Source organism: Ptychodera flava, chromosome 19 (genome assembly GCF_041260155.1).
Source record: "Ptychodera flava strain L36383 chromosome 19, AS_Pfla_20210202, whole genome shotgun sequence".
Classification (NCBI taxonomy): domain Eukaryota; kingdom Metazoa; phylum Hemichordata; class Enteropneusta; family Ptychoderidae; genus Ptychodera; species Ptychodera flava.
The window spans coordinates 221,400-241,637 of NC_091946.1; the positions used below are offsets into that span (position 1 = coordinate 221,400).

General features: G+C 39.4%; 1 protein-coding gene across 1 annotated transcript in view; it reads right to left on the minus strand.

Moving 5' to 3' along the window:
- LOC139118319 (glutathione reductase, mitochondrial-like) overlaps positions 1-20,238 on the minus strand; it is a 195,071-nt gene that overhangs the window by 156,530 nt on the left and 18,303 nt on the right. The window contains exon 2 of the mRNA XM_070681575.1: positions 11,236-11,354. Coding sequence (XP_070537676.1) covers positions 11,236-11,354 — 119 coding nt within the window. The remainder of the gene's footprint in view (positions 1-11,235; positions 11,355-20,238) is intronic.

Consider the following 20,238-nt stretch of genomic DNA (forward strand, 5'->3'; position numbering starts at 1 on the left):
CACTTGTAATAGGAGTATTAGTCTTGATGGGGCAGGGAAATGAGGTCATTAAGAAGTATCACTAAAGTGTATACGTTCAGATCTATGGACACATAGGTCTATGTCGTTGTTCCCAATTTGAAACACATGAGGCATGTCTAAGTTATGTTTCTAAATCGGGAAAAAAGATCAGACCTCTAATAGTATTGGCAAGCCAAGAAATACATATGTGCATAACAAATGAGGTACAAGATGTGACATCTTAAGGTCTATTATCCTATCAAAATTGAAGCGTAAAGAACTTGTGGTTACTGAGTTATGCATATATATATATACATATTCAAGGTCAAAGGTCATCAAGGTCACGTGACATTTTGAAAATAAAACATTGTATTGCTAATTAATCCATATATGCCAAAATTCAGACCTGTAGCTCTATTGGCTTGCCCACAATTATATATGGGCATAATTAACGAGGTAAAGCATGTGATGTCATAAGGTCTCCCATCCTACTAAATATAAAGGACATAGCACTTGTGGTTACTTATTTATTGACATAATCGTGTATTTTAGGTAAAAGGTTATCGAGGTCACATGACATTTTGTCAAAAAATTTCTATCCTATAGTCTATCCCTATATACTAAAAATCATATATTTACCTCTATTGGCTTGCTCAAAATTAGATATGCACATAATTAATGAGGTACAATATGTGGCATCATAAGGTGTCCAATCATACCATATATGAAGGGTGTAGCACTTGTGGTTCCTGAGTTATGGACAAATATGTATATTTGAGGTCAAAGGTCACCGAGGTCATGTGACATTTTGTCAAAAAAATTGTATTGCTAAGTTATCCCTACATACCAATAATCAGACCTCCAGCTCTATTGGCTCGCTCAAAATTAGATATGCACATAATTAATGAGGTTCAATATGTGGCATCATAAGGTGTCCCATCATACCAAATATGAAGGGTGTAGCATTAGAGATTACTGAGTTATGGACAAATATGTATATTTGAGGTCAAAGGTCACCAAGGTCACATGACATTTTGTCAAAAAAAAATTGTATTGCTAAGTTATCCATATATACCAAAAATCAGACCTCTAGCTCCATTGGCTTGCTCAAAATTAGATATGCACATAATTAATGAGGTACAATATGTGGCGTCATAGGGTGTCCCATCATACCATATATGAAAGGTTTAGCACTTGTGGTAACTGAGTTATGGACAAAAATGTATATTCGGGGTCAAAGGTCACCAAGGTCACGTGACATTTTGTCAAAGCGTCTGAGATATCTGCGTGAACGGATGGACTCACATGGATGGACTAACAGACTGACATGACCCAATCTATGAGCCCACTGGACTTTATCTGTGGGGACTAAAAACCGTGTCACTGCATCCTTTTTGCAATATGAATACGATGAGAAACTAAATTTTTATTTTTCTTGGCCTTATACATGGGAGTCTATGGACTGCCTTATACATGGGAGTCTATGGACTGCCTTATACATGGGAGTCTATGGACTTCCTTATACATGGGAGTCTATGGACTGCCTTATACATGGGAGTCTATGGACTGCCTTATACATGGGAGTCTATGGAGGTGAAAACTAAAAAGTCCTCTAACTCGGCCAAATTTGATTGCATTGTGAAACAAATCGACGTGCACCTGTAAGAGGTAGAGTACTATCCTTGTACCAAGTTTGAACGAAATCGCTCCAGGCGTCTCTGAGATATCTGCGTGAAAAGACAAACGGACGCACGGACACACGTATGGACGGACGGACGGACGCACGGACGGACGGAGGGACATGACCAAACCTATAAGTCCCCCCGGACGGTGTCCGTGGGGACTAATTAAGTATGTGTACAGTCACATCAAATTTGGTTCAATATTTCTTGAGATATAGCCCTATGGCAAAAAAGTCATAAAATATGCAAATGAGCAATTAATTAATAAGCCACACCCACCAAAATCTAATCAGATCTAAGTCTCATCATGATAATACCAAATACCAAATTGCATGACATTGGACCTAAGGGTTCTTTAGTTATGAGTGGAACAAAATCTGTCTACGGACGGACGGACGGACGGACGGACGGACGGACGGACAGACGGACACACACACAGACATTGTGGCAACATAGGACACCTTTGGTGCTTCGCACCACGGTGTCCAAAAATCAGCCATACCAAACTGAACGTGTCCCTTATAATATTGTAATGCATAAAATTAATGTAGACAATATTTGGTCTCTCTTTAATGGGAAATTTTAATGTCTTAATGTCTGTCTCTTTAATGTCTTTAATCTCTTTAATGTCTTTCACCTTCCACTGTTAAAGTGTATGTCCCGCATAAATTCAAAGTTAATTTTGCTTAAAATGAGCCATGCTATATGATTTTGCCACCCCTACTTTATCAAATAAATGCATCACCCCAATGAAACGACGCGGTTAAATATTATTAAAATGCGATATGTTGTGCGACTTTGAAGTTAGCTGCCATTCGGGTCGTTTCAAAATTCGCGGGCATTGCCACCGGAAATGACGTAACTAATAGAATGTACGAGTGAGTGTGTTCACCTCGGCCATAGCAAATGCTTACCGCTGTGGCTTCAACATGGTGAGAAGTTACGCCTTTGGTGGCTGAAGTAACTGCAGCCATTGTCAGTTTATTGCATTTTTGGATAATGTATTAGCCGCATTTGACAAAATTACAAGAAAGGGTCGGAAAAGAGGCATTCAGACAAGCGTTTTCTGCGGTGCACATTTTCGAGTGCCGTGACTTAGAATAAACACGGTTCGGAAGCCAGATGTACGGTAAGATAGACTTTAATTCCTGGAGTTACTACATCGATAATGTAATCGCAATGCCGTACCAGTACGACCATTGCCACCAGAAAGCTTCGTGTGTATCATCATCAACTGTGGACAAGAGCGAGAACAGCAGCAAGACTGCGACAGGTTGCCCAAAACATGTCAAGGATGCGGGGGCCGCGGAGAAGTATGGCCGTGTTCACATCCCCCAAGACTGATCGCCGATTCAGATGCTTTACGAAAGTGATTGTAAATAAATAAATGAATACAAGTACTAGATCTCATGCATGTGTGACTCTATAATTAGTAACGTTAGGAGATATCTAATTTTATATTCCTAAAAAGTTTACGTAGTGATTGACTGACTCTTTGCTAGACTGAACGATAGGTTGTGTATAATACAGCACGGCGCTGCCAGTAACAGTGACACAACGTGTAGCATGCAAAGAAGTTTATACTGTTGACGAAGCAGTCGCGTTGTCGTCATCTGTTCCCTTCTGCTTGACTAAGTCTCCCCTAAAATATTTTAGCTTCTTTGAGAATTTCGCAGTCATGAAACAATGAACACTGTGCTTTATATCGCTGACACTTAATCAAGAAAAAAAACTGCGGAAGAGTAGCTGATCACTCCGTCACAGAAATGGCCGGCTGAGCCGCCCGGCCTCGGGTGCCAGTGTGCCCGATATTTACATCATGTCAATTTAAATTTATCTCTTCCCGAGAATTTGGCTAGACATGTCTTTACGGTCACATATTTTTAAAAGTGCCAATGTTCATGTGAGGTTTTATAACGCCAAACTGAAGATTTTGCGGCGAGAATACTACCTTTGGTGTTTATGCTAACATGACCCTCAGCCTGTTCCACTTCCAGCTGTCGATGGGAAAGATGTGTGTTATGAACGGTGGACAATTTTCAACTTGATCTCTACTACATTTAGCTACAAGCGTACATGGTGTAATTCAAATTTTCATATACAGATTTTGAACGAGGCAATTTGTGTTGAGAAGTAATAATAAGGTGGGATGGCAACTCCAGACTTATATTTCTATTTTGTTAGCTTGCGGTTGTGTGTACGGTAGTGCACTGGTGTGTTTGACTGTGGTCACGGTGGGCTTGTCACTGACGCGACGCGACGGTCAACAAGAGTTCCGCTCTTGTTCTCGTTTAGGTTAAGGTTCCGACTGTTGAAATTTGCAGGCCTGTAAATTCTGAACAGCTTTGTCATATCTTCTGTGAGGATGATATTCTCAGTTGCACTGCTTTCACTCATGAAATTATCACTATCTCCATAGTCAATGCACGAAGTCACCATCACCCATTCTATTAGTGACGTCACAGCTACATGTACTTGCGCCAAAACGGGGCGAGCTCGGCAATTTCCGGAAAATGTCGCCATGATGGAAATCGAAAAGTGCAACTTTTCCCGTGTTTTCGTCGAAATAACATAATACAACCGTCTAAAAACCGCTCAAATAAGCTTCAGTTTGTGTGTAAATGTTTGTTTTATTAATACCAATTTCATTGACAACCAGAACTATAGTATATGCCCCAAGTCAAACGAAAAAGTCTCAAAATGTGGCAGGACTCACACTTTAATGAAGCTGCTACACCTACATGAAAATTGTATGTCCCATACTGCCACCAAGTTAAACAAGCATTGCAGTGACATAGACAAATGAGGAAATTTCCAAACACAAACATATAGCAAGAAGCCTGAAGCATCAGATATGTACATCTGTTTTAACCCTTTCACCCCCAGTTCCCTGTATACAGGTCCAACTTTACCATAGAAAACAATGGATTTGGGACAAACCATGGCGGTGAAAGGGTTAAAGATATTCTAACCAACTTTCAAAGCATCAAACCAGGGATTTGTGTGGAAGCCATTACTGGATATCACTGCCATTACATAAGAAATTCCATAAATATACAATATGACAATGGAAAAAACCAAATCCTTTCAAATCAAAGTTGGAACATTTTTTTCACACAAAATTGTCATATTTACATCTACAGTTGTAAGATTTTGTAACTTCTAACCTGACCTTGTTGGATTAAAGGCGGGGCCTCCCTTTAAAAGGACGCTAAGGTATGGCGGCGTTCACTGTGTAAGTGGACACCAAACAAGCAACACGTGGGCACACGCTCCAGAAAATGCCACTTTTTAGTTTTCACGGCCGCAAAAACACAGACAGACTGCCAAACGGTCAGCATGAAGTTGCTGCCGATCGAACTCTGTGGTTATATTCAAAGTCTAACGCAACTGGAAGACAATTTTTTAGGAAATTCGAGCGTTTGTAGTGGGGAATCAATGACCGTTGGCTGTTTGAACCGACCGTCAATCAAAAGCTTGCATAAACTCTGTTTACAGGATTAGCAAAATGTGACAAAAGGTTGAGATCAATTTGTGTAATTAATGTTATAGAAATCAAACATCATACTAGCCATTTGTTTGACTGGGAGGAGAACTCCACTAATGCGAGAACCTGGGATTGAAAAGTGCGGCTTTAAGCAGCAAAGTTTACTGACCATACAGATGACCACTTATCATGAATATACTTATATTGTCCTGCATCTTGAAAATGAAAGACTGGTTGTATACAAGATCTGTACATCAAACTTCTTTAGATTCACTCATAGCGACATCCATGCAACACTACACAACACAAAAACCCTACAGGGAAAAGTAATCATTGTTTTCTTCCAGTGCAACTGGTGCATCCACTTTTGGAATAACTTATAAAACCAATATGTCACAAGGGTGATGTCACTGAGATCAACTTAAGAATTTTAACTGTGGTGAACTTGACTATTCCTTTCAAATCCTGACCTGACTTGGAATCTTCAACTGAAATGCAGTGCATTGTAAAATGTGTGCACAAAGACATGGGGGTGGACCAGTTGATATCGGAGGCGGGGGGTGGGGGTCTGAAGATTGATGAGGTAGCATTATTTTCAACCTGATCCACTGTACAGTATTTTTTGTCACTTCTCCACCTTTTCTTTTAGTCAAGCCTTTTCTGGCAGATTCGTTTTTCACTGACATTTGCTTGGAATCTTATTTTTTCTGAAAATCTTCCACATCCCCCCATCAGGATATCAAATGAAATGCTCACAAAATCACCACATTATGTATTCTTAGTTCCTGCAGGTATAAAATCGCTGAAAATCAGAAAATCTTTTCACAAATATTTATTAATTTTGTTCATATCAACACAACATGAATGAGTTATGGAATCAATTCTGTGGACTATTTCTGTAAGTTTTTTCCATTAAAAAAATTAGGAAGCTTCATAAAAATAGGAAATTGAAGAAGTTTCTTTGAAAATTTAATATGTCATATGAAGATAAACCCTACTGACCTATATACCAAACATCAAAGATATCAAATGAGCCGTTTTTGAGAAGTACATTTTTTGACCAAAAATGACAAAAATTGCCCCAAAAATTCAAAATTCCAAATTTCATAAGAATTTTAATACATCACATTTTGATCAACCTTATCAGGGAAAGACACTAAGGGTTGCCCGATTGCCCGGGGCAAGTGAAAGTCGCGTTCGGGCAAGTGAACCTCCGATGCCACTGCCCGATGGGACAAGTGAAAAAAATAATACCAAGAAATTTAATTCACAAAAGTGATTTTCGGATGAGGGAACACGGACTTAAACAACATAAAATAATCATATTATGTCATTGTGAACATATCCATGAGATTTTTCATAAAATTGCATGAAGAGTTGACGAAAAGAATCATGTAATCGCTTTCAATAAAATGCAGTTCAAACAATACCATCGGTTAAATACTGTACGCTGATTTTGAATATGAAAAAGCTGTTCAGCTGGTGGTACGTTCACCAAAGTTCATTGCAATGACTGTGAGGTTACGATGTCTCACAATATGTCGATACGGTAAAAAAACGAAACACAAAGTGGTTTTTGTGCTTTGTATGAACTTTTATAATGATGTAAAAATAAAGTCCAGTGGTGGTTTGAATACAGCTGAAACGCATCAGTCACAGACTTCGTCATTCATCAAGTCGGTGGCATGTTCAAAGCTGCAGGCTGAACAATGTTAACTTGTTGAGTGACAGTGAGTGGCATTGTGGCAAGACCGCATGCACTGAAAGTCATGAGTAAGCTTTGGTGTCAACGGGTCCAGTCTTTGAATTTTCAATGAACACTGACTTAATTTTCAGGCCAATAAGTGTCCGTGGCGACCAACCTCTCTGTTTGTGAATTTTCCCATTCTAAAATGACTGTCAAGAAGCAATTGGAGCGAGTTTGACATCAAGAAATTCAGCTTTCAAGACACATTGAAAACCACTGATGCCTTAGGTTGTTGGTTCAAAGCCCGCTTGAAATGGACCGGGATCAGGATTAGTGCCAAGTTTGGGTGGGCGTTTTGGGGCATGGCTCTGCATAATGAGTCTGTTGGCAACGGTTGCGATCGTTTGCATTATCTGTGTAATCTGTTTGCTCTCAAATCACACTCAGGCTCGGACTAATATAGATACGTACAACCTTCGTTTCCCGGTTCGTTTCAGTTATGCCATGGCAATACTCGAAAGAAAAAAGAAAGAAAGAAAACAAGGAAGGAAAAGGAACACGTCAGGAAAATGGTAGGAAATAGGTAAACGGCGACGTCATGACCGATCGCAAAAAATAAAGGAAATTCACGGAAGGGTCGAGACTTCCGTGAATCTCGTGTGTCACAATATCTGTAATAGCGATCGCGGTCAGTTGCTCAGTTGCTTGGCGGCGGGGTGATATTGAAAAATTATCACGAGTTATGTTTATTTTCGGAGCAATTGCAAGTTTTGCTCGAAACGTTTTTGTTAACCTTCAACTGGAATCAATAACAGACTGGGTTCCTCTCCGTCTTTCTTTCTACCTCCATGATTATTGAAGGAATTAAAGTCCAGCTTTTGCCGAAATATTATTACGATGTAGCGCGGAATCAATGAGCTGTCCTCAGACACGCGTATCCTAAAGCGTTTACAAGATTGGGTGATGGCGCGTGAACTGAAAGATAGAATGTTTCAACTGTTCCAATATCTTACAAATTTTTGTTAAATTCTCATCACAGAAGTCCAAATGTTACTGGGATAATCGGTATGTCAAAACCTTACTAGTACCAGCCCTCCGAACACGACATGTCATTTCCACGTGTAAAAATACGTGTACATACGGCTGTTTTCGGGGCCAGCATATATATCCAAAACAACTGTTCAGTAGCCTACCGTCACGTTCGGCCGTAGATTTTGAAGGGGGAGTTGTTAAAAACGTGGATCTCTTCGACTGACAATAATTAAATTGATCATGGAGGCTACCGCCGTGTTTTGATGGTTATTTTCGTTGCCATTCTCAGTGCAAACTACGGACTCTGCTTACGCGCTTTTCGCTAGAAAACATCGTACTACGGGTAAGCTTACTGACTAGTCCTCTTGCTAAGTCACGTCTGAAAATGGTTCACTTTCGTGACGTCATTGCACCATAAACGCTAGCAAAAGAGTTGATGGCAACACAAAGTTTTCATCCTTCGCCCGCTGATATAACTCAAAGTTTACATACAGTTTGTTTACATCGTAATTGTTCTCGTATGCACAGCAAATGTTTGACCAGTTTACTCCTCTGCGCGTCACCGAATGATTGACAATTGTTTGAATCATGGAACGACTGTCTCCAGAGGGCCATTCCCTTTGTTCAGAAAGCGATTTTTCCCCCTAATCGTCGTAGTTTTAAAAAACTTTGTGAAACTTTGCAGATACCTGTATGGCCTAGGTGTTTATGAAACAGTCTATGTTGATGGTATGCCAATAATATATGTTTGAGAATCGTTTAGGCCGATTTTCATGGAGCGGTCTACCTAGGTATTGCCAGTTGTCACTCAAGCGCCATTATGAATTTTCAATAAGTTAGGGGCCTTTTATACCCGCACACCCGTTTAAATTCTATTTAGTCTGTGCATGAGCATTAAAAAGACCACCTAGGTTATTAGAAAAACAAAGGATACTGGTATAGTGCACTGGTAATCCAATCTTCATAGGGTTCGTGTATGATATCAGCGCAGTAAAAACATGACAAAGAAGTACATTATTTTTCAGAAGCTTCAAAACATTCCTTTATAGCTACATATTTTTTCCTTCTGTATAGATCAGTCAAAACCTTTAACTGCAAAAATACCTTGAAGGTACAATTAAAGTGGCTGTTATTATTTGTATATTAAGCCCCAAGAAAGTAAACATACAAACATATGACCTATTAGAATTTTTTCTATGAATATGAAAGCCCCACTAGCTGTAAATCTTGAAATTTGTTGACCTAAAAGAGGCTTCCTATTTTCTCTGGTTTTCTTTAGATTCTACCCATTTACAGGATATAGTCTTTTACAGCTTTACAAAACATTCTTTAGTGAAAAATTTCACGAGTAAATTTACATTTCAACCATTATTTTGATTTCCCACCATACTACAAAAAACAAAGCATTTTTGTCCCAGTTGAAAACATTCAACACTTATGCATTACATTGGACTACTCTGTTGTTTCCATGAATATTCAAATGCATATATGCATGGTGTACACTGTTTTTGTTATATTTGCATGGGGTGCCATTTTACGTTTGGGCACACATTTATTATTTTTCTTGTTCAAAATTGCACATGCATTCTCACTGGGCAGTTAATAATACTTGTTGAATTGAACCCCTCAAAGAGCACATTCCCAAAAGCTTGTTTTAGTTCAGAAGTAAAGAATGCTAAATGATACAGCTAGTGGGGCTTTAATAATTAATTAAATAAATATGAGCCATCCAGCACTCTCAGAAATGTGAGGAGAACCCTGTAAGAATGTCTGACATTTTCTCATGATAACATGATAATTTTCAAAATAAAGTGCGTGAAAATTTTCAAACACGTAAATTATACTGGGCAAGTGGTTTTCCAATTCTGGCAAGTGAACCAAACCCCCCACTTGCCCGAAGGGCAAGTGAATAAAAAAATAAGTGTCTTTCCCTGCTGATGAACCTGTATACCAAATACCAAAGGCATCAGATGAGTAGTTTTTGGAGAAAAAAAATTTTTGACCACAAATTTGGAAAATTGCCCCAAAATTACAAATACTGAAAATACACTACAATTTTTACAAACTTGACTGAGGTCATCCCGAGGAACATGGATACCATTTTTCAAAGCAATCGGACATGCTGTTTCAGAAAAAAGATTTTTTTACTAAAACCTGAAAAAAATTACCCAAAAATACAAACACATAGATATCATCCACACATGTACTCACCTAATTTAGAATACCTAAAGGAACCTACATACCAAGTTTCAACCAAATCTGACCAACGGTTACTAAGTTTTAGCAGTTTGCAGGATTTTCCTTCTTTACCTCATTTGCATATTTTTGACATGTTCATTTGAACAAATTCACACGAACAAATTCACACAAACAAATTCATATCTCTACCCCTGGGTGCACTTGTACAACAAATACTAAGCTGGTAGCTGCTGCGGTTTAGGAGTTTTTGATCTGGACGGACTAACAGACATGCATACATACTTACATACATACATGTACACACTTACATACACACAGACGACATATAAATGAGATGCAAATGAAATGATTCACCTTATACAATAAGCTCTCTTTGGTATACTAAATGAGAGCTAAAAATGCTAAGACTAAGGATGACAGGAGTAAAATTTCAGTTCAATTAGTGTGTTGGTTCTAGGGAAGAAGATTGTTAAAGATTAAATAGGTATTTTTCAAACATACAATATGGTGGCCAAGGTAATGTGACTGCATGCAATTTTATTTGCAAATTCTTAAGGCCTTAGCTCATGCTTGTTATATACAAAATTTCAAATTGACTAGACCCCTAGGTCTTCTGGAGGAGCCATTTTTAGGTTTTTGGACAATCCAATATGGCAACCAGGTCACGCGACCAATGAAAATTTCAAGGGTCAGGTGCACCAGTACTAATTGACACCTATTATCCCTGCAAGTTTGAGAAGCTCTTGTTCAGTCGTTTAAGAGATCTAGGTTGACAAAGAAATGGCACAAGAAGAAAGAAGAAAGGAAGACAAATAGTAGAACTTGAGCAATAACAATAGGGGCCCAGCCCTTAGGCTTGGGCCCCTAATGATTGGTTAATACATGGTAAATTGCTATAAACACAGAAGTACTGGTACACAAAACACAGTCAAATCCATGAAAGAAAGATACATAGGTGGACTTCTTGCAAAAAAGAAAATGATGTAAGGGTTAGGCTTACTACAAAATGATTATCCAACACACTTTGCTTTGACTGTAAATGGAATTCACAACATGAACCAAACAGGTTTTCGCAAACACAGACACACACTAGCATTAACACAAAGATAAATTCAGACTTTGACAGTAGAACCCAAAGTAGCACTTACTTCCATGAAAAATTTGCCTCTCCTGTTAGATTGAATCCATAACTTTTATGGTCATGTAACAATTCTGCATGCATAGCAGTATTGAACATAACCTTCTTTGGAACACAGCCAACATTGACCTGTAAAAATAAACAATTTTGCTTACATGAAGTAAAACATAAATTCCTTACAACATGGATGTACATAATAATAATAATAATCAAGAATATTTATAACGCGCCTAATCTCAAAGGGAGCCCTAGGCAAAGTGCAAGCAGCTTCATTGGGCCCAAGCAGTTGCAAACACTGGCAAAAGGTACCAGAATGATAATCAATAATCATATAATGCAATAAGGTGCTTCATCCTATCAAATTTTTATATCTAATCGCTCGAAGTTGTACGGTTCTGTGAAAAACACGAGTATACGATGACGTCAAAAAGAGAAAACTTCCACGGGATTTTACATTTATCACATGAACAGTCTTCTTATTTTTCTTTGATGTGGATGGATCAAAATTATTGTAAAAAATTGCTTTCATTAAATGAGTAAAGCGGCCCATCACCCAGGAGATGTGCAAATGATTACAGGTTCATTCACAAATTCTATTTAGCTGAAATTTTGATACATCAAATGGTATCTCCAACAATCAGACATAAGGATTCGGTCATGTGCGCGTGTCAATCATTGTCTCGCGCTGGACAGTGCCAAGGCAAGTTGGCCATTGGCAGAATTAGGTTTCGCTGCGCTAGCGACAGATAGCCATAGTATTTTGAGTTATTTAGAATATTTACGATTATATTTATGAAGTTAATACAATGACACCATCGAAACAGTACTTATTATTTTTAGAGATGCCATGGCTTTTAAAATATCACAAGTTAACGATCTTGGCAAGCCCGAAAGATTCCGATCGATGACACAGAGTGTACGCGGTTGCAGTGGGGACAGCACTGCCCCCAGGCACTGCCGTCACCGGTCTCCGCCGGTGGCCATCTCGGTCGTCAATGTTTTTCATCTTACGGACTGTGTTGTTTGCTGTGAAACATAATATTGCCCATAGGTACATCCTAATTTTGTTACTTGACACAAACTCTGTTCACTGTTCCGTTGTGAGTGTTGTCCCAATCAACTTTCGAAATACATCAGCTTCTACAGCACTGCACTGCAGAGTTGTGGCTACATCGACATCTTATGTCTTCACTACAGCCTTACGCTGCACATTTGATTCAGATTGAGAAACAACGGAATAATTTGTGTGATGAAGGAAATTTATCGTTGTTCATCGAATGACTTTTTGCTTGTGCTTTCTGTGTATCTTTCCTGAAGATTATACAGATATTAAGGTAGCTTTCCACATTTACTGGGTATTTTATGTCGAAAACACGGCAAGTTGTTTTTTCCCTTAAAAGTTTTTCTGTAATATTGATCTTAATGTGTGAAGAATATCTTGGTCTGAACGTTTCTGTTTCTGGCTGAAATTTTGCGATAAAAATTTACAAGAGGAACAGATGCATGTTTTTGCGTTTTAAGACTACCGCAAAGTCTTGATTGCACGCGACCAGGGATTAAGCTAAGCGGCAGCGCCACTGTATTGTCACACACATTTGGACAACATCTGCTGTGAAAATCCCATTGACACCTACCGTAACTGTGTGTGTCAAGATCATCGTCACTGATCGTGTGTATGCGTTGCGATCAGGCACAGAATGGTGGATCGTACGTTTTTTTCACAGGGGTGGCCGCTCCCAAAAGATGGCAACTTCTGAGTATTAGTGACACAAGGAGACCAGATATGACATTTTTGACGATTTATTTCAGGTGAGTACTGATCACAAATAGCAGCATATATCGAGTGTTACAATCTAAAGCATGAGTAATGGCAGGACCTGTAGTTATTATCAAGTAAAAGTGATAAAAAGTCACGGTTAAGTTTGCTTGTCAGAGATCGCCCACCCATTGATGTTTTGTGACTTGCTGGGACTGTGTTTCAATGATCATAGGGGCAGACAGTAGTTTTGATCAGAATCCTACATTTGGCAGTGTAATAATCCGAGTCAGACAAGTTGTGTCGGCAAGCCGTGTATTTGTAGTTGCTTTGTCACATACCAACTGTTTTACTTGAGACACTTTTGCGCGTTTGAAAAAGCATCCGGAGCATTGATTGGAGGCCACATAGCTTAGTGATGGTGACTACATGAATAGGGCTGTTCAGTTTACGTCACTGTTCTGTCATCAATATGCAAAAATAAATATTTGTCTACATTTTTAGATTGCGGTTTTGAAAATTACGCATGCAAAAATGACGAAAACACATCTTAGTAGGCGACTGCTAGTGTAACAATGAATTGTAAAAGGCATTATTCACGACTCAGAGTACACGCTGCAAAAACGGCCATGGATGTATGCAACATTGATAAAATTTGTCTAAATTTCAAGCTGCGTGTCCGATGTCGCGCGCATACAGCTATATTATAGAAATAACGGGTGACGCGCTGACCATTAACGTTTATTTGTGGGGAAGGGCGAGAGGAAAGCCAAAAATTAACTTAATTTGGCTTTCCTCGAGCCCGCGCCCACAAATAAATGTTAACAGTCAGAGCGGAGTCTGTTATTTCCATTATATTATCATCGAACCCAAGAAAACCATCAAAATTTCCGAAAATTTCAGCAGTGAACGACAACTGGGCCCCAGAAACTGAGCAATACGCGATGCACTGTCACGCGCGCTGTAAAAAATTGGCAAATCCGGAGATGTTTTCAGAAAAAAGTGTTTCAACTTGACCTACAAGTACTCCATTTTATTTTGTGATTGATTATGATTTACGTATGAGCTGTAAAGTTACAATACTTTGAGTTGTTAATCTTATTATTCATATTCACGGGCATGTAAACAAACCATTACTGTGTATTTGTGGTCAGTCATGTGGTTCAGCTCGCCCAATCAAAATGTGACGGGCAGGGCATGGTAATATAATTAGTAACAAACCTGTCACCGTGAACAGGGCTATACGGTGACGTACCTGTACATGTTCAGCATCCAAGGCAGAGACAGAAACAGCATCGTGAAAGGAAGAAAATGAAAGAGGGGTCATCGAGGTCCAAAACAACCATACCTTGTAAGAGATAAACTGTGAATATCAGACAAAGGATCATACTACATGTACAGCCAAACTTTAACGCCAATGGCCGATTATTTGTCGTCCGTTGAGAGCATTTGTAACGATACCGATGACACAGTTTTGGGACAGCCCTCGACAAGAACAGCGGTTCAGATAATATGATGTTCTTGTCATTAAGTTCAAGTTTTCTCAAATTCTCTCCCTTGACTTTGTTACCGCTGACTGGCATTTGGCTATGTCAGCCAAAATGACTCGAGAAATGGTCTTCACCTCAGAAATGTTGTGAAGAGTGAAAGCAATTGTCTTAGAAATGCTCGGAGTTGAGTAGTGAGTGTTAATCTGTTTTCAAGGCGCGTGAAATTCGAAAAAAATAGCAGCTGACTGAATCACAGCATGGAGGCCTTTTTTACCCTCATGATCAGAGACACTGCCAATGTATATCTACAAATAAATGCAGGTTCTTTTTAGTTGTGGTGTCAACTGATTGATATTCAATTCGCTATGTTACTCATTAATCAGGATCGCTCAATCAGAATCTTCCGTGGCAACGAACCCTTTTTGAGATTGAATGCTGACACACCATTACATTATATTTATGCTTGTGTATAGAGGGCATAGATATGCTTTAGCAGTACCAACAGTTAGCTTGAACAGTTAAAGGGAAACCTAAGTCCAGCGACTTTGACAGTTTATCCCTTCCAAAATCACCCTTGAGTAAAATGCAGCTCAAATTTGCAACATAATTGCACGCGCTGACGACTACGGCACGACGAAAAGAGAACTTGAAGTAGACGACATTTATGGAAATGAGCCCGGAATTCCATGGGCGCGAAAGGGCTCATGGGAGAAGCGTGCGTGACGTCATCGGCGATACAGACAATTGTAGTTTGCAGCTGGAGGAGTACTGTGAAGAGTTCAGCGCGTTCGTAAGACGACTATGGAGAGTTCGGACAGCGATGTTTCTGACATCGAGTATTACTTTTCCCTGACTGAAATCAAACCATACTAATTTGAACCTGTCCAAGATATATAATAATTAGAAAGCATCTCAAAACATCGTTCATATCTTGGTTGCTTGCGTTTTGTGTATGATTCAGCGGAGGGAGTCACTGTGCTTGTACAGACCCCGAACTGGATTGGAGACACTGAGTGACTCTGCGATCCTTCAACACTACGTTTCTAAAACATAGTTTTCTGTATCAGTCGCTTAAAATTAATTTTTGGTTCGTGAATGATACGGAATGATTGACTGACCGTGTAAGTCGAGCTTGGCCAGATCTTTAAGGTTGCGAAATCTCCGATACGTATCAGAAAATATTTATTCGTGATTTGACAAATCTATTATAGTGTCGTCTGTTTTTCGAAGCTGGTGTCGAACTTAGGAAGTCGGACTTACTCAGATCTACAAAGTGATGAAATCGCCGATATAATGAATATTTGCCCGCTATTTAAAAAAATAGTATCGTCTTAAAGCTTGTTGTAAGGAATGTGTTTCATACAAGACCAGCCCAAACTCCCGATGATTTCCGATATGTCCTCTGTTCAAGTCCCGATCGCCAAGTAAAAATGTTTACATGTAAAGAATGTAATTTGTGCAAGGGCCTCCCGAGTTCCGATGATATGCAATCGGCCCTCTCGACGAAGTCCCGTGTGGACATTTAATGGAAAAAATGCTTTACATGTAAAAAATGTATTTCGTGCATTAATAAATCTAATAATGTAAAACATATAGTATTCTTGACTTCCGGCCATGGATGCTATTTTTGAACTAAGAGTCGGACAGAGGTATTCGGGTGGTCAGATCTGTTAGTGGTGAAATCTCTGATATACATCGGTTATTTACCCACGATTTGACAAAGTATCGTCTAGTATCAGAGTTACAGTCCTAAGTCGCCAATATTTATCGGATAAATATCCGTGATTTCGTAGACCCGGCACCACACAGTGCAAGTAAATCTAGGATCGTCTGGTATCGATATTAGCCTAGGAGTTCCGGCGCAATTGATATTTATCGGGTAAATATAATATTCGCGATTTCTCACACCCGGCGTGCCGAGACACAGTAGGCAAAAAGTCATTCCAATATCTTGTAATATCAATATTACAAGGTATAGTCTCGAAATTGCCTATATTTATTGGTTATATATCGGAGATGTGGCAGACCCGGGATGTCAAGATTAGAGATGCTTTGTGTAGTTTCGTCTTCGGATTTTAGAGTCCTGAAATCGCCAATATTAATATTTATCTGGTTAAAACCGGCGACAGTAGGCTGACTCAGCATGTCAAGATACGAACCGCATTGTGTAGTATCGTCTTGTATCGGTATCAGAATCCCGAAATCCCTTATAAAACAATCATCCTGAAAGAATTAGAATATAACGTTGTATCTTTTACAGATTTTAAAACTCGCCCGACTTTCTTTAGCCACTGTCTTCGAAAAAGCTGTTCTGTGGGAAGACGGTAAAAGCTGACTCCGTTTGTTCTTCACTGAGTGATTTTTGCACTCAACTGAACAACAGTTAACTATTTTTTATGCTACTGAGCATTAAAGAGTCGTAACGTGCAGAACTGCACTCCTGGAGTCATAGACTCCAATGCTTTGGTAGGCTGTCACACACGTTCATGTATCGCCGATGACGTCACGCACGCACCTCCCATGAGCCCTTTCGTGCCCATGGGATTCCGAGCTCATTTCCATAAATGTCGTCTACTTCAATGTCTCTTTTCGTCGCTCCGTAGTGGTAGGCGCGTGCAATTATGTTGCAAATATGAGCTGCATTTTATTCAAGGTTGATTTTGGAAGGGATGAACGGTCAATGTCGGTGGACTTAGGTTTCCCTTTAATACTCTGTCTACATCTTTAATACAGCTAATGCGTCATAATTATGCATAATCCCTTCCTGGGCACTCCTCAAGTTTTAGTCACTGTGTACATTGTGCTCTGAGAGGGGGCATCGCTCCCCAAAAATTGCTCTTTTTAGCCTTATTTTAACCGCTGACACTGATTACAATGAGTGAAAATACTGTTTGGGTTAAAACATTGATAGCACTAATCTTGTTTTGGTGTTTATCTGTCAAGTAAATTGTCTATGGCCATTCATATAAAGGAAAAACCAAACCAATTTACTAAATCGCCTTTTTCTCAGTTCGACATTTTGTCACTTTGCAGCACACTCAAAAGAGTTTAACTTGTGAATGCGAGAACGGAAGTCCACCAGATTTTCACAGATGTTTTTCAAATAGGTTGTCTCTCAAACCATGTCTCAGTATTTTAATGTAGGTCTTTAGAGTCAAGTTATCGCTGATTAATTAAACGGCATTGTGAGACTAATCGGTTGATAAACTTTGATTCAGCACTGTGAAAGGTCACAAACAGAGAAAATTACCTGAAATATACAAATTTGGGGGTTTCCCAACACTTTGAGCAGAAAATTTATCCAATAACATCCCTCGGGACTTTATACCAAATTACAAAGCTATCAAACAAGTAATTTTGAGAACGTTTTCTTGACCAAAAATGACAATATTGTCTTAAAAATACAAATTTGTATATTTCACAACAATTTCCACATTTCTAACTATTGTCATCTCTGTACGTCTGTGTATCAAATATAACAGGGGTTTTAAAAAGAAAATACTGTTTAAGATTTTTTGACAAAAATTGAAAAATTGCTCCAAAATAGTAATTTTCCCAATTTTGTCATAATTTCAACAAATTACAAGAGTAACACCCTCGCAAAGATCCAACCCAAATTTGAGAGCAATTGGGCTGGCGGTTTCAGAGAAGAAGAATTTTACTGAAAATGAGAAAAATCACCCAAAAATTCAGCAAAAATACAAAATTAAGGATATCTTCACAATGTTCATAAGACTGTATAAGGTTCACCTGAGGTACTTGCACACAAATTTTCAAAGCAATCAAAACAGTGGTTCTTGAGTTATTAATTCTTGACCATTTTCACATTTTGTAAGCTCATTCACATAATTTTGGCAATTCAGACTTCATTTGAACAAAATCCCATCTATAGCCAAGGATGCATAAACATACCAAATACCAAGCTGAAACAATGTCTTCTCACAGTGTAGTGACTGTATCGGCTTTGACACACACAACATGTGAGGTTTTTGTTTAGGCGAGTCACACAGAGTACTTGCGGTATTTGCCGGTGTGAAAGAAGTAGTGCACGGCTCAGTAGATGCTCTATCAAATGATGGCTCATTGGCTTTCTTCAGGTGCATCCTGTTGCGTCTGTATGTGGCTTCTGGCGTTTCCACTTCATACGATCTTTCATCTTACCGACGAGAAACAACTGCTTTACACCATTCCTTCTGACCGAGGGTAAACGGCTTCATGCGGACAACATCTCCTTCGTCTAAAGGTTTCAGGTCACGAGCATTTCTGTTGTAGTACATTGCCTGTCTCAGCTGTTTCTGCTACATATTTCCTCTCTCTTGTGCTGGGTTTACAGCTCTTGGCTGAAGCAAGTTAGCTTTTGTGGGCAACAATGTTCTGGTTCTTCGGTTCATCAAACGTTGAACTGGACTTGAACTCATCCCTTGTGTTGGTGTGTTGCGCTGGTCCAAAAATGCAAGGTATCTATCACTATGTGCCTTTTCAGATTTCCTCAGTATGTTTTTTGCTTTCTTAACAGCTGATTCGACTTTTCATTTGCTTTGCTATGATGCGGACTAATGGTCACATGGTCAAAGTCCCATTTCTTTGCAAAGGCTGCAAATTCGTCAGAGATATATTGTGGGCCATTGTCTGATACAAGTGTCTCAGATATCCCATGACGTGCAAAATGATATTTCGTTGCTCGAGATCTGATTACTGTTGCAGACTTGGTATTAGGCAACTTGTCAAACTCATAGTACTCACTGTAATAATCAACAGTTACCAGGTACTCTTCATTCCTGAAAGTAAACAAATCAGACGCCACCTTTTGCCATGGACGGTGAGGAATTTCATGGCTCATCAATGTTTCCTTGGGCTGTGAAGTTTCAAACAAGTGACAAATTTCACATGATGAGATGTGATTCTTGAGGTCAGAGGTCAGTCCTGGCCAGTATAGACATTCCCGAGCTCTGCGTAGACAACCATCTATTCCAATATGGGATGAATGGATGCGTTTCATCATATCACCTCTTAGATTCAGAGGTATGACGACTCTCTCCCCTCTAAAAATGAGACCATCTTGAACAGATAATTCATCTCTCAGGTTAAAGTATGGTGAGACCTGTGCAGGAATCTGGTTTTTGTTTTCAGGCCACCCTTGTAGTATCACACTTCTCAGCATTTGCAGAGATTCATCTCACTCTGTAGCATTGCGGATCTGTGTCAGACGCTCTTGTCGTATTGGCAGGAAACTTACCATGTTGACTTTGTCGAACACAGTTTCCTTGGTAGTAGCTGAGGGTACGGTAGGTACGCTCTTGACAGCGTATCTGCAAGATATATCCTCTGCCTTTTTTGTAGACAATGTTCACATCATAGTTCTGCAAACGAATCATCATGCGTTGCGATCTTCTCAGAGCTCTGTGCAGCGCTTTCTTTTGTATCATTTCTAATGGCTTATGGTCACTATATACTATGGTATGACGGCCATACGTGTAATCATGAAACTTCTCTAGGGCGTAGACAACTGCCAACATTTCCTTTTCAATTTGTGCATACCTGACTTCAGCCACTGTCAAGGCTCTGCTGGCATATGCGATGGGTCATCCTTCTTGCATAATTGCCGCACCAAGACCAGATTGGCTGCTGTCACACTGTATTTCTAGGTGCTTTGCAGGATCATACCGTAGTACGCTAACACTGGTGTAGAAGTTATCAGCGACTTGAGTTGAGTGAATGCTTGTTCCTGCTTCTCACTCCAGTGCCATTCAGTATCAATATGAGTCCG